Raw genomic sequence first — 13,559 nt, 5'->3', positions numbered from 1 at the left:
CAAACTGGGGTCCTGCCTGTATAGGGGGTCTCCAAAAGCCTCACAAACAATCTGATTTTGGTTTCTAATTTTGATACTTGGTTTTATTTTAGTAATAATATACTAACTTCCATAATAAGTTCTTCTTAACTGTCTAATTCCTGCCCTCCTCAAAAGCTAAAGTGGTCTGATCCTCCTGCACAAATCTGTGGTGTAAATAACAGCAGTTAGTGCAGCAGCTAATTCTGAAACACCAAAAGCAGGATTTCAGAAGCGCAAGGAGCTCAGAGAGCGAGAGAGAAAGCTAAAAGAGGACAGACAGAAAACTGCTGACCAGTTTCTGTCAGAAAACAGGTCAGCCTGAAGAGCCAAACAGCCAAAATGCTGCAGTAAAGTAAGCTAGCTTGCTAACTAGCGGTTAGCTAGCAAGCAGTGATTCATAAACACGAGCTGATAAAGAGGCAGGATTTGATTCAGAGCAGCTGGTGAGCGTTTTATTAACAGGTAATGTACCAGACAGTGTTTCTGTGATCATAACCAGTGAAGTTCAGCCTCAGTGCAGCAGTGAACCTGTAAAACACTCTTTACTGTTAGTTCCAGAAGTGACTGATGGAGAGAGAGCAGCTCCTCTTCCTCTACTGAGGCAGCTGAGTGAGACACACTGAGCTCAACAAAGCAGCCAACAGCTTCCAACTAACAGCCAAACATCTGTTCAGCAGGTAAAGTGAAAATGACAGTAAATATACTCAAATATTTTGTTTTGATTTTTTCTTTTGGATGTTTCCTCTAATTACATTGGTTGTCTTGAAGAGAGACCAAGTTTAAGTCTAATCCTTTTTGAACTACAGCAGGATTGATGATTCAACAGTGCAGAAATGGCAACTTGGCTAAATCTAGTTAATGTATCTAATATCACTCATTTTGAGATCGTTCTAACCTTATTTTAACACGATTTCAACTTTTTTTCTAGATATTTTTATTTGCTTGGTGTAATTTTAGTCACATTATCTCACTATATTGGCAGATATTTTTGCTTGTTATAAGAAACATGCTTGAAATAAGCTAAATTATTATTAACTATTAAAATATAGTGAGATAATTTTACTTGACAAGATTACTCGAAGCATGTAAAAATACCTACAAATAAGTGAAATAATCTTAAAATAAGCTTACAACCACCTCAAAATGAGAAATGTTAATCTATTGATTGGATTTAAGGTATTTCTACTTGAAAAGATACAATTGATTGCAGTGAAAGCACAACTTACCTTATTGATTATTAGCTGTTTTACCCTTAAATACATACCAAACAATCTCATAAAGTAATACTACAAAATAAAAAAAAAATAGTTTTCTTAATCTTTTGGGGAGGGGGTAAAATACTGTGCCAGGGGCCCTGAATTTGGTGCTGTGCCCCTTCATATTACACATATAAATGAATAATTCATAGGTTTGGTAGAAATATAGGCATATTACATAAAAGTTTGCAAACATAATTCTAAAAACTGATTGAAAGATTACAAATTTCAAATATGAAATATTGTACAATATGGCATAAATGTGTACATCCGAAAAATTAAGCTCTTATGAACATTTATTAACAAACATTCAGCTGATTTAAAGTGAAATATTGATTATTCTTATTGTATTTATATCAAGTTAATATTTCAGCTCAGTTCAGTCATTTAAGCAATTAAACATAATATTAGCTTTAAATATATTAGCTTTAAACTTATTGTAACTTTGACATTTTGTGTTAAGCCTTTTTTGCTTGTCTTTATTAATGAAATCCATGATGTGGCTGGACAGGCTTTGGGTGAGTTGGTGTGGAATGACTCTAAAATCACTGGGTTTATTATTATTTGATCTGTTTTCTGCTCTGTCTGGTGTAAATTCTAGCCCTATCTCTTTAAAACTCCTCCCACTGAAACTCCTCCTACTGAGGAGGTGCTGAGCATGAGACGACTGCAGAGCTTTCCAGGCTGTACTGTTGTTTTCTGCTGAGTCTCCTTTTGTTGGTGGGTTTATGGAGAATTCTGGAACTGGAGAATCTCTCTGAAGGGAAATGATCACTAACTGGATCTACAGCCGCCTGTTTGACTGGAAACAAACCTGAAATCAGAGACTGAGTGTTTCACAGAACTGAAAGTGAAAGTCTGAGTGTTCTCACTGGAAGGAACAGCAGGAAAAGAAAATGGCTTCTAAATCTTTCTCAGAGGAGGATCTCTCCTGTCCTGTGTGCTGTGAGATCTTCAAGGATCCTGTTATTCTGCACTGCAGCCACAGTGTGTGTAAAGACTGTTTGCAGCGGTTTTGGGAAACCAAAGGATCCAGAGAATGTCCAGTTTGTAGGAGGAGATCTTCAATTCCTGAACCTCCTACAAACCTGGCTTTAAAGAACCTGTGTGAGAGTTTCTTACAGGAGAGAAGTCAGAGAAGTCCAGCAGAGTCTGAAAACATCTGCAGTTTGCACAGTGAGAAAATCAGACTCTTCTGTCTGGATGATCTACAGCCTGTGTGTTTGGTGTGTCGGGACTCTAAAATACACACCAACCACAAATTTCTCCCCCTTCAGGAAGCAGCAGTGGACTACAAGGTAGGATACAAACACACACTGTCAGAAGTTCACTAAGTTCACTTAATTTTAAGTTGAAAATAAAACGGATTTGTCATCACTTTACTAAATCTGTAAGCTGATTCTCAAGTGGATTCACATTTTGAGAAAGAGTTGCACCAGTTTTTGTATCTGGCTTTGTTTCTCACAAAAAGGATGATTTATTTCAGGAGGTACTCAAAACTGCACTGAAGCCTCTGAAGGAGAAACTGAAGACCTTTAAAAGGTTTAAACTGAATTGGGATCAGACTGCAGAACATATAAAGGTTAGAATAACAAAATCTTCTGAGATTATGATTCTGAACCCACATCCTCACATAATCATTCATATTTCATATGATTAACTGCTTCCTTCCAGACTCAGGCCCAACACACAGAGAGACAGATTAAGGAGGAGTTTGAGAAGCTTCACCAGTTTCTACGAGATGAAGAGGCAGCCAGGATATCAGCACTGAGGGAGGAAGAGGGGCAGAAGAGTCAGAGGATGAAGGAGAAGATTGAGAAGATGAGCAGAGAGATATCAGCACTTTCAGACACAATCAGAGCCATAGAAGAGGAGATGGGAGCTGAAGATGTTTCATTTTTACAGGTGAAGACAGTTTACTCACCATCGTCAGGGGTTAAAAGTATGAAAATGAAAAAGAATATTTTGATATTTTTCTTAAAACTTCACAAAGCAAAATCTTTAAATATTAACTGCTTTATTCAGCTAATGTTTGTAGAGTTATGACATATAATAATTTTCTCAACACTACTTAACTTGCTGGCACTTCCAGGATGATGCTGTGTATTCTACCGTATTATACAGATGGCTTGCAGTGAGTGATTCAGAATGAATGAATAAGTCGTTCATTGGTATCACTCTCACTGTTTTACAGAACTACAAGGCCACAGTGAAAAGGTGAGTGTTATTGTCTCCTATCTCTCTCTCTCTTTTCTGTGGTTCTGAAAGCTTCAGCACTGAGTCCTGAATGTTCTTTCAGAGCTCAGGTCACACTGCAGGATCCAGAGAGCCTTTCAGGAGTGCTGCTCCATGTGGAGAAACACCTGACCAACCTGAAGTTCACAGTCTGGGAGGAGATGCAGGAGATTGTTCAGTTCAGTGAGTCTCACTTTTTGTATCTTTCTTTTTCACTAATTACTGATTATGGAAACAATTATCCGCTATGTGATGTCAATTAAGACACAGAGTGTGAAAATAAATCTTTAGTAGCTTGAGGACCAGACCGCATAATCCAAGAGTCCTACTCCTCAGAGTGGGGTTAGCTTTTCATGATCCCACGCTCATAAAGTCACTCTGGAACAAGGTAAAGCAAAGAACAGGGATAGCGTCTCTGCCATGAACTAAATCTGTACGTCCTTAACTGATCCTCAACTTTGCACTACCGTGATCTGATGCTTAGTTACATCTGATGTGATTTCCCCAATATACTGGATCCAGTAAGACTTCTTTAACAGCCGTCCCCAAATTTAGGTACTAAGCACTTACTACTTTGATCTAAACCCACTTGAGGGCTGGATTTCAGCCCGCATTGTCAAGATAGCAATGAGAACAATCATTCGGGCTATAGCTCTGGTGTAAGTCTGATCCTTGATGACCACTTGGAACCTTTCCAATGGCAAAGAAAGGAGCCTCCTGCACTTTTCATTAATTAGGATTTCCACAATGCAAGTTTACCTTTGAAGGCATTTACAGCACTAATCATGCACAACAGGTCTCTGCCCTTTCCTTTCAGATCACAATTTAGCTCATTCAGTTTGGACGTTAGGTCCGTCAGAAAAGCCAACTCAAGCAGCCATGTCTCATCTGCCACCTCCTTGTATTCTTCATTCCTTGACTTCATCAATGTCATAATATCTGGCAGCAAATCAATGAATCGCTGGAGCACCTTCCCATGACTTGACCAGGGTACATCCACACGCAGAATCAGGTCTCCATATTCAGCGTCAAGCTCATCAAGTAATGACTCAAACAAGCGATGCTGGAGAGCTTTTGCATGAACTGAGTTTACAATTTTATCCACAAGACTCATTACATGTGAGAAATCCACTACTTTGCTGGGTAGTGATTGCTGATGAATGACACAATGGTAGCTGACAAAAGCAGTTCAAGTGGGATATTTCCTACAAAGTGTGATGAAACCAGCATGCAAACCAGGCGTTGCCGCTGCGCCGTCTGCTGTTATCAACACAAATTTCTGAAGAGGAAGGTTTTTCTCGGTAGCATACATGTTGAAAGCACAGTATATATCCTCACTTCTTGTTCTCTTGTTCAAAAAGAGAGTGAGAAAGTCCTCTTTGATACAGGCATCATTAAACAGCATGTGAACCAACATAAGTCAGTCATATTCACAAATTGCAGGTAAAAGAATTCACAAATAGATAAATCTCTGTTTGCATATGTCTTCTGACAATGACTCCACTCTTCCTGGTACATTTGCAGCTCTATGTGACATGTTATCTATGGCTCTTAGAATTTAATCTTTGTTTTTAAAGGATCTGAATAATGAATTGTTTTTTTAGTGCTTTGCTAGCAGGTGCATAATGTCAAAAGTGTTGGCTTCAGTGTTGGCTTTTCCAGTGGCGGCTCCTGGCAAATCTCTTGGGGGCAATAATGTCTGTTGCCATTTGGCATAAACAAAGATTTGTCTTTAAGCTATATATTTTACAGTATTTGTGGACAGAAGCATCCAGGAGTTCTTTGTAAATGACTGAACAATCAACTGTGTTCACCCACAGATAAATCTATCAGTTTATCCTCACAAATACCTTTGAACAGAAAGAGAGTGCAGTTTTACCATTAATCAAATAATTTTAACTAAAAAGTCTTCACTCTCACAATAATTTGAAACAGTCTTTGTCATATAATATTTTATTTTATGTGCAGCAAATCTAGAAAATTTTGTGGCTAGTTGTGTTCTGATTAAACAAAGAAATGAATGTAGGAGAGCCTAATAGTACTGACTACAGTTACAATGCACATCACATAGTAACCACTAGATGGCACTAGATCGCTGGATGCCCCAGTTATCCCTACACTAAGGGGAGCTTCAATCCCAAAACGTTTTGCTTCGGTTTCCGGGTTGAACAAGAAATGCAGTCTCCTACAAATGTGGCCGATGCAGCTTGGTGTTTGCAACTTTAAAACATGTATGTTGAAGTATTAAACACATATTTAAACCCATTTCTTCAAGCTCCAAAAAAAAATGTTCTAAAACCCAAGAATGGCCTTCTCAGCTGCCGTACTTATATATCCCACTTACTTTTATTGACTGAATCAAACTTTTATGTCCTTAAATTCCAAGTTAGCTCTCTCTGCTAACATCAGGCAAAGGGTTTTGTCCTTAACCATGGTGAATAAAAAATCCTTCTCCCACTCCTGGTGAAAATTTTACATATTTTGTTTCTTTTTCGACAGCCCTCACTGAGTCAAGTTCAAGAGAAAAAATACTAGTTAGCTGAGATGTGCAAGTTACAGCTTTATATATTCCTGCTTAAATAGCTAGTAAATCACTGCGGATGCAGAATGACGCAGCTATAGTAACATAAACGTGATAACTGAAGCAGCCATATGATCTATCATGATCGTATGGTCTTGAAGATGAACTTGCTGATCGTGATTGATTGGTTGGCTACTGAATGAGTAGTAGAGGATACAAGTACTTCTGATGAGATTAAGTCCTCTGTAATCTATGCAGGGACAAAGACCCCATCTTTTCTTTCTTTTCCATGACTTGTTCTTCTTCTTGTGTGAGACTTCTACAAAGTCAATGGCACAGTCATAAGAACAGTCAGGGAGTAGCTGGGTGGCCTTTTCTCTTACTGAAAACCTCCTTGAGGTCTGAATCTTGGGTGGTGGATAATGAGACTAACTCCCATATCTGGGCTTTTGATAGTAGTGCCCCTAACAAGTAGGGTAGGAAACTGAAGGCAATGTTCGAAACAGAAACTAGACCAAGATAATATCTCCTGGTCTGACCAGGAAATGCAGGGATTGTACTTCTCTAACCATGCCAGTCCTAAAATGACAGGTAACTCTGTGGAATCCGGTAAAGAAAAGGAGTTGGGTTCTACATGTAACATGCTAGTGGCTAGTTTAATGGGCTAAGTGGTGTGTAATGGAGTATTATCCAACAGGCTCTCCATCTAAGGCTGCAACTTTTTTGTGGGGTTTTCAAAGGCTCCATAGGAATCTGGCATATGTTGACAATGCTGCTGGTTATGAAGTTCTCCTCCAGTCTGGAGTTGATCAGGGCTGATATGACAAGAGAAGATTGCTGGCTGTACAGAGTGACAGACACCAACCCCTTTGTGAGAATTCTCACCACATTAGTGTGTGGCATGGTCTCTATGCGCTTTCCAGGGGTTGGCATCTGAGGTCTGTGCAAATGAGCCTGACAGTCACGTAGAACGTGACCAGCACCACCACAATACAAGCACAGACCTCCATAACGGCAAAGTCTCTCTTTTGGGGTTAGATGAGATAAGTTGCACTGCATGGGTTCCTGTTGAGGGCCCTCTCCCTGATCCTCCTGAATTTTCTTGGAGTGGGGTGGGTTGGTCAAACCCTTGTTTGCTAAACCCTCCTGGGCGTATGCCGCAACAACTGGTCTAGTCAAATGGATAAAGAAATAAACTGATATAGTGAAAGGTCTTCATCTTTACAGGCGAGGTTAGTTAAAACATCTGGATTGAGTCCATTTCAAAAAGCCACTAATAAAATTTTTTTTTCCACCCACTACCAGCTGCTAAAGTACAAAATTCCAGTGAGTAAGCTGCTAATGCTCTCTGCTCCTTCTGCAACTGCTCCTTTTGTCTCTGCTCTTTCTGCAACTGCTACTGGTGGAGCTTAGACAAAAGCTTCCCGCTTGATCTTCTTTCATGTGGATGGTCAAAAATGGTCTTAGGATCACATCAAATAAGTTGCTAAAATTGGCTGTTCAAAACAACAAATGATTCTGTCTTTTTTATTTGTAGAACTTTTGAAAGGTGTAGGTCTGCTGGAGTGTCTAGGCAGATGAGGGGCCCCTCCAAAGAATCATGCTTAGGTCCCCCAAAATTGTGATCTGAGGGACGTTAACACATTGGCTTAGAAGATGTTCAGCACTTTCACAGTCGGGACAATAAGCCTTTTGCTTATTTGTTTCCTGCTTGGTGGGGACTGACTGGAAATGCAGGAGGTGTGATCTGAACTGTGAATTATGGTGGCTGGCCTGGATTTTTGCTCTTCCTGTGGCTACAGGGGGCCTAGGGTGCCCCTTTAAGTCTGCAGCAGTCTCTCCTCCCCTCTCTTGGCATCACATCTCTGCAACTATTTGCAGAAGTCTAATAATGTGAAAACAGTGCAGGACCTCATCTTCTGCTCTCAGGGTTTGAAGCAGACCAACAAGTGCCTTGACCTGTATTAAAAATCTCTTAAAGGTCTCCAAGTCCCCAGGACAAACGTTAGGAGCATCCATCATGTCCATCAAGGCCAACTGATGAAGATGTCCAGCAAGTGCTGCCACTGTGTCTTTATATAGACAGGGAGAATTCAGGAAAGAATCAGCGATTAGTCTGGCCTTCCCCAACAAGGATCTGATCCCATCCTCTGGCAGCAAGTTCTGCAGTGCAAGCTTTAATTGTACAAACTCATGCAGATCTTTGTGAATGAGGTTAGAAATGTTAAGCCTTGGACAATTGTACAATATCTGTCTGTTAAATAGGTCACACAGACCATTATGGTCCAAGCCCATATGTCAAACGTGACAATGCTGTCTTGATGAGGGCATAGGATGATAGACTGCATACTCATCTGAGGCAGGTGGAGGTGGAGGGTGATGGGAGGTTAGGCTGTTCAGTAGCACTACATGCCATAGGCTGAAGAAAGGAATATCAGGTCTTATCTGTTTTTTTTTCCCTCATGGTTGCATTTTTTGATACACTCCATCAAACAGACTCTCATGGTAGGGCTCTCCTACTCCATCTCTGCAATGCTGTGAATGTAACTGACAACTAGATGGGTAGAAACTTACAACCCTATTTCCAAAAACATTGGGACGCAGTGCAAAATGTAAATAAAAACAAAATGCAATGATTTGCAAATCATTTAAACCCTATGTTTAATTGAAAATAGTACAAAGACAACATTTCAAATGTTGAAACTGAGAAATTGTATTGTTTTTGAAAAATATATGCCCATTTTGAATTTGATGCCAACAACATGTTCTAAAAAAGTTGGGACGGGGCAACAAAAGGCTGGTAAAGTTTTGTAACGCAAAACATCTGGTGGTTGATTGGCAACAGGTCAGTAACATGATTGTGTATAAAAAGCATCTCAGAGAGGCTCAGTCTTTCAGAAGTAAAGATGAGGAGGATTTCACCACTCTGTGAAAGACTGCACAATCAAATAGTGCAAAAATTCAAGAAAAACGTTTCTCAATGCAAAACAGCAAAGAACTAGCGGCGGCACTCTAGTGGAAATCACTGCGTGGGCTCAGGAACACTTCTGAAAACCACTGTCTGTGAAAACAGTTTGTTGCAGTTTAGAACTCTAAAATGCAAAGAAGAAACGATACATAAACAGGATCCAGAAACACTGCCACCTTCTCTGGGCCTGATCTCATTTAAAATGGACTGAGCGGAAGTGGACGTCAACATTTGAAATTCTTTTTGGAAATCATAGACACTGTGTCCTTTGGGCTAAAGACCACTCAGCTTGTTATCAGTGCACAGTTCAAAAGCCAGTATTCATGGTGGTATAGGGGGGCATTAGTGCACAAGGTATGGATGATTTGCACATCTGTGAAGCAACATTAATGCTGAACGACATATACATGTTTTGGCAAGACAATGCCAAACCAAATTCTTCCTAAGTTTTAATTTTGTTTCTTTTGCGTCCTTCAGAGATGGACTTGTGTGCTTCAGATCATTGTCTTTCTGGATAACTCAACTGCGCTTGAGCTTTAGGTCACAAACTGATGGGCAGACATTCTCCTTAAGGACTTTCTGATATAGAGCAGAATTCATGGTTCCATCAATTATGACAAGCTGTCCAGGTCCTGCAGAAGCAGCCCCAGAACATCATGCTACCACCAGGATCTTTGACTGTTGGCATGATGTTCTCATGCTGGAATACAGTGTTAGCTTTATGCGAATAAGCCTTTATGCTTTTTGGTTAGCAGTGGTTTGCACCTTGCAGCTCTTCAATGGATGCCATTTTTGCTCAGTGACTTTCTTATTGTGGAATCGAGTACATTGGCCTTAACTGAGTCAAGTGAGGCCTGCAGTTCTTTAGATGTTCATCTGGGTTCTTTTGTGACCTCCTGGATGAGTCATTGATGCACTTTTAGTGAACTTTTGGTAGGCTTTCTCTATTTGTGGATAATGGCTCTCGCTGTGTTTCGATGGAGTCCCCAGAGCCTTAGCAATGGCTTTATAATCCTTTCCATACTGGTAGATTTCAGACTTTGTTTCACATCTGTATTTGAATCTCTTTAGAGCATGGCATCATGTGCTGCTTTTTGAGACCTTCAAGCTGCTTCACATTGCCAGACAGGTTCTATTTAAGTGATGTTTAGATTAAACAGGTCTGTCAGTAATCAGTTAGGCTAGTTAAAAATTAGCCTAATAGTCCATTGAGTTTGCTTAGCTGGTTGATTTAGCACCTAAAGGGGCATTTAGTTTTTCACATAGGGCCAAGTAGGGCTGAACAGCATTCTTCCTTCAATAAATGAAACCATCATTTAAAAACAGAATTTTATGTTTACTTGGGTTTACTTTATCTAATATTAAAAGTAGTTTGATGTTCTGAAACATTCAAATGTGACAAATTCTAATCATTGGCACCTGATCGAGTGCACCTGATTTCAATATGACATGTATGAAGTAATGATGTATGTAGGGGTGTACTTAGTTTTTCCACATAGGAAAGTTGCATTATTATTTATTTCAGTTATGTAAACAATGAATGTTAATTCTAACTGTCACTTGTTAAATCATATCTCTCTTATCTATCTACAGTGTTTAAATTAAGATTTGATTTATATATTTCCAAATATATTGAAAAAGTCTAAATTTTTCATGGAGTGTCTCCACATGACTGTATGTATTTCTACTTATATTACATGTGTGTATTTTTTCTTCAGCTCCTGTAACTCTGGACCCCAACACTGCCCATCCTAGTCTCATCCTGTCTGATGATCTGACCAGTGTGAGAGGCAGTGATAAGGAACAGCAGCTTCCTGATAATCCAGAGAGATTTGATAAATCTGTATGTGTCCTGGGCTCTGAGGGCTTTAACTCAGGAACTCACTGCTGGGATGTTGAAGTTGGAGACAATACAGTCTGGTTTGTGGGTGTGATGACAGAATCTGCTCAGAAGAAGGGAAGTATTTTTTTCAAGAGTGGAGTGTGGTTTTTTTGGTGTAACAGTGGTAAATATGGAGCCCGTTGTACACCTCAGCTATTCTCCATGCTCTCAGTAGGTCAGAAACTACAGAGGGTCAGAGTTCAGCTGGACTGGGACAGAGGAAAACTCTCATTCTCTGATCCTCTCACTAACACACACTTACACACTTTCACACACACATTCACTGAGAGAGTTTTTCCATTGTTCAGTACCCGCGACATCAGCCCTGTGAAAATCACAGCAGTGCAGGTTAGTGTATCAGTGAATCAGCTTGATAGAGAGAGTTAGTTTTCGCTCAGGTTTTAGTTGTCGAATGTGTTTACGCTGCTGTAATGTGGCTCAAATGTGTCTCAGACCACCTGCTGAAGTGGTCTGAGTGGATTTGTATCTGTTTTATGTGCGTTTTGGGTTCATTTGTACTTGCATTTTCGTGTTGCTTGGTTCTACCCAGGTATAATCCTGATACTCAACACGCATGAAGTGACCAGGTATAAACGGGGTCATTGTTGTTTTTCTCAATTCATTAAACACAACAAATTTGTTTTCACATTATGAACAAAATGTTGTCCATGCAGTAGAGACCTGTTAAGTGGCTTTACACTTTTTTTACAACATAGTTGTGAAAAGTTTATCTTCATTTTTGGAAGCAACCCCTTTAACAGTATTATTAACCAGACTTTTTGGTTTCCTGGCTTTTGCCTTATTTTATTTATTTATTTATTTTCAATTATAAGTGTGCCTGTGCCTTTGTTAACTTTACTGCTTGTGTGTAATTTTGCAGCCCATCCTGTTAATTTTACAAACTCCTCTATCAAGTAAATCTAATGTGAATTGTCTGCAGCTGCCAAATAAAACAGTTTAAATCAGTTTAACAACTCAAATGTAACAATAAATCAGTCACTGACCACCCTTCATTTATTTCCTGTCCAGTAAATAACAGCCATTCAGTACACATTTAGCATTTTTCAGGAGATATTTTTGAGCAGATATAAGGTAGTCCATTCTCATAACTGCCCCCATCAGATAAACAGCACTTAAAGCTTTCATCTCTGAGAGAGAGGAGAAAATCAAGCTGCTTCAGATCTGAAAACATCCACAGGTGTTTCTGTCCATCCTTCCACTGTGAGAAGACGACTCAGCGCTGTGGGTCTGAAAGGAGGTGTAGCTGTTCAAGAAGAACCTCACTGAGAAAAGGAGACGGACACATCAACCAAAGAAGCTGAACGATGGACTGACCACCCCAGAGTCCAGACCTCAACATCACTGAGTGTGTTTGGGTTAATTTGGATTGTGAGAAGCAGAAAATGGAAACCAACTTCTAAGACTGAACTTTGGAGATGTTGAAAAATATCCCTGCAGATTTCTTTAAAAAACTAAAAATGAGTCCTGTGGAAAGAATGGCAGCTGTAATAAAGAAAAAGCATGCACACACTAAATACTCATATTACAATTAGTTGTTGAGGGTTTGTTTCATTTTCTGTTAAATGTTTTCTGTTTGTTTTTTTTTTAATTTTTTTATATAAAAAAATTAATAACAATTACCATTTTGATTGGAAATGAAATAAATTAAGGGTGGTCTCTGGCTTTTGCAGAGTACTCTAGATTCGAGGGAAACAATCTTGTGCTTGTGCAGTCTGTCTTCTGAAGATTTTACTAGTTCTGTGCTCTGCAACAGTAAATTAGTTCAGTGACGGATAATACAGTGAATATGATATAAAGTACTGCACTGAATTTACTGCATAATTCTAGTAGGGCTTATTTTCTCTGCTGGTGGTTTATGGGGTTGCAGAGTGAACTGTAGTAGTGTGTGTCAACACTGCAGTAGGTGATGTTATAAATAAAGTTTTCAAATACAATTTAGAGTGTTAGTGACATATTATTGACATAATATGACAATATTATTGACATAATATGAAATACTTTGTTGAAAGTAGGAATGAAATTCTTTGTTTAGGTTGAGAATTTGTGCTACAACTGTATAAGAAAGTTCAAGGCAAGACAATCAATGAGTCTTCATATTATAAATATGAATACCCTTAGATACTTAGAACGAAAGTGAATAAACAGGGATAATGCAATGTAAAGGTCAGAGTACATCAATGGGAGAAACACAAACACAAACATTTGGTTGGTGTGCTATACCCATATGTGATTGCTGAAAACCTAGAATGTTCTCTTCCCATTCACTCTCGTTCGTTTTACTTGTATGTTCTTTTTTGTGAACATTCTAGAGACAGCAAACATTAAAATGTTCATGTTTGTGCCGTCTGTGTACTCTGGCCTTAAAAGAGAATTAAAACAGTAAGTGAAGGCACAACAGCTATCCCAGCTAGAATTTTTTTGTTCTAAAAACGTTTTGAGAATATTACCATGCAGTGTTCTATTAATGTTTTAGCGGAAAGTTTTCTTTTAGTTCCCAGAATATTCTTTTTAAAGGTAGGATAATGTTTTCTAAAAACATTCTAAAATGTTTAGTAATAACATTCGTAGAACATTATATATTATACTTTGTTATTCTGTCATGATGTTTGACTACGAGAAACAAACTTTTTTCAGCACATTTTTTAAAATGCAGTA

At 38.9% G+C, this 13,559-nt stretch overlaps 1 protein-coding gene across 1 annotated transcript; it reads left to right on the top strand.

The window, feature by feature from the left end:
- The first annotated feature begins 1,829 nt into the window (after positions 1–1,829).
- Positions 1,830–13,209, top strand: LOC118809097 (nuclear factor 7, brain-like). The gene is made up of 6 exons (XM_036572077.1): positions 1,830–2,575; positions 2,764–2,859; positions 2,952–3,182; positions 3,472–3,494; positions 3,577–3,695; positions 10,720–13,209. The coding sequence occupies exons 1-6, from the start codon at positions 2,174–2,176 to the stop codon at positions 11,268–11,270; spliced, it is 1,422 nt and encodes a 473-aa protein (XP_036427970.1). The 5' UTR covers positions 1,830–2,173; the 3' UTR covers positions 11,271–13,209.
- Positions 13,210–13,559: the final 350 nt, after the last annotated feature.

This window comes from Colossoma macropomum, unplaced genomic scaffold, assembly GCF_904425465.1.
Source record: "Colossoma macropomum unplaced genomic scaffold, Colossoma_macropomum, whole genome shotgun sequence".
Classification (NCBI taxonomy): domain Eukaryota; kingdom Metazoa; phylum Chordata; class Actinopteri; order Characiformes; family Serrasalmidae; genus Colossoma; species Colossoma macropomum.
This window is presented reverse-complemented; position numbering and strand designations above follow the sequence as displayed.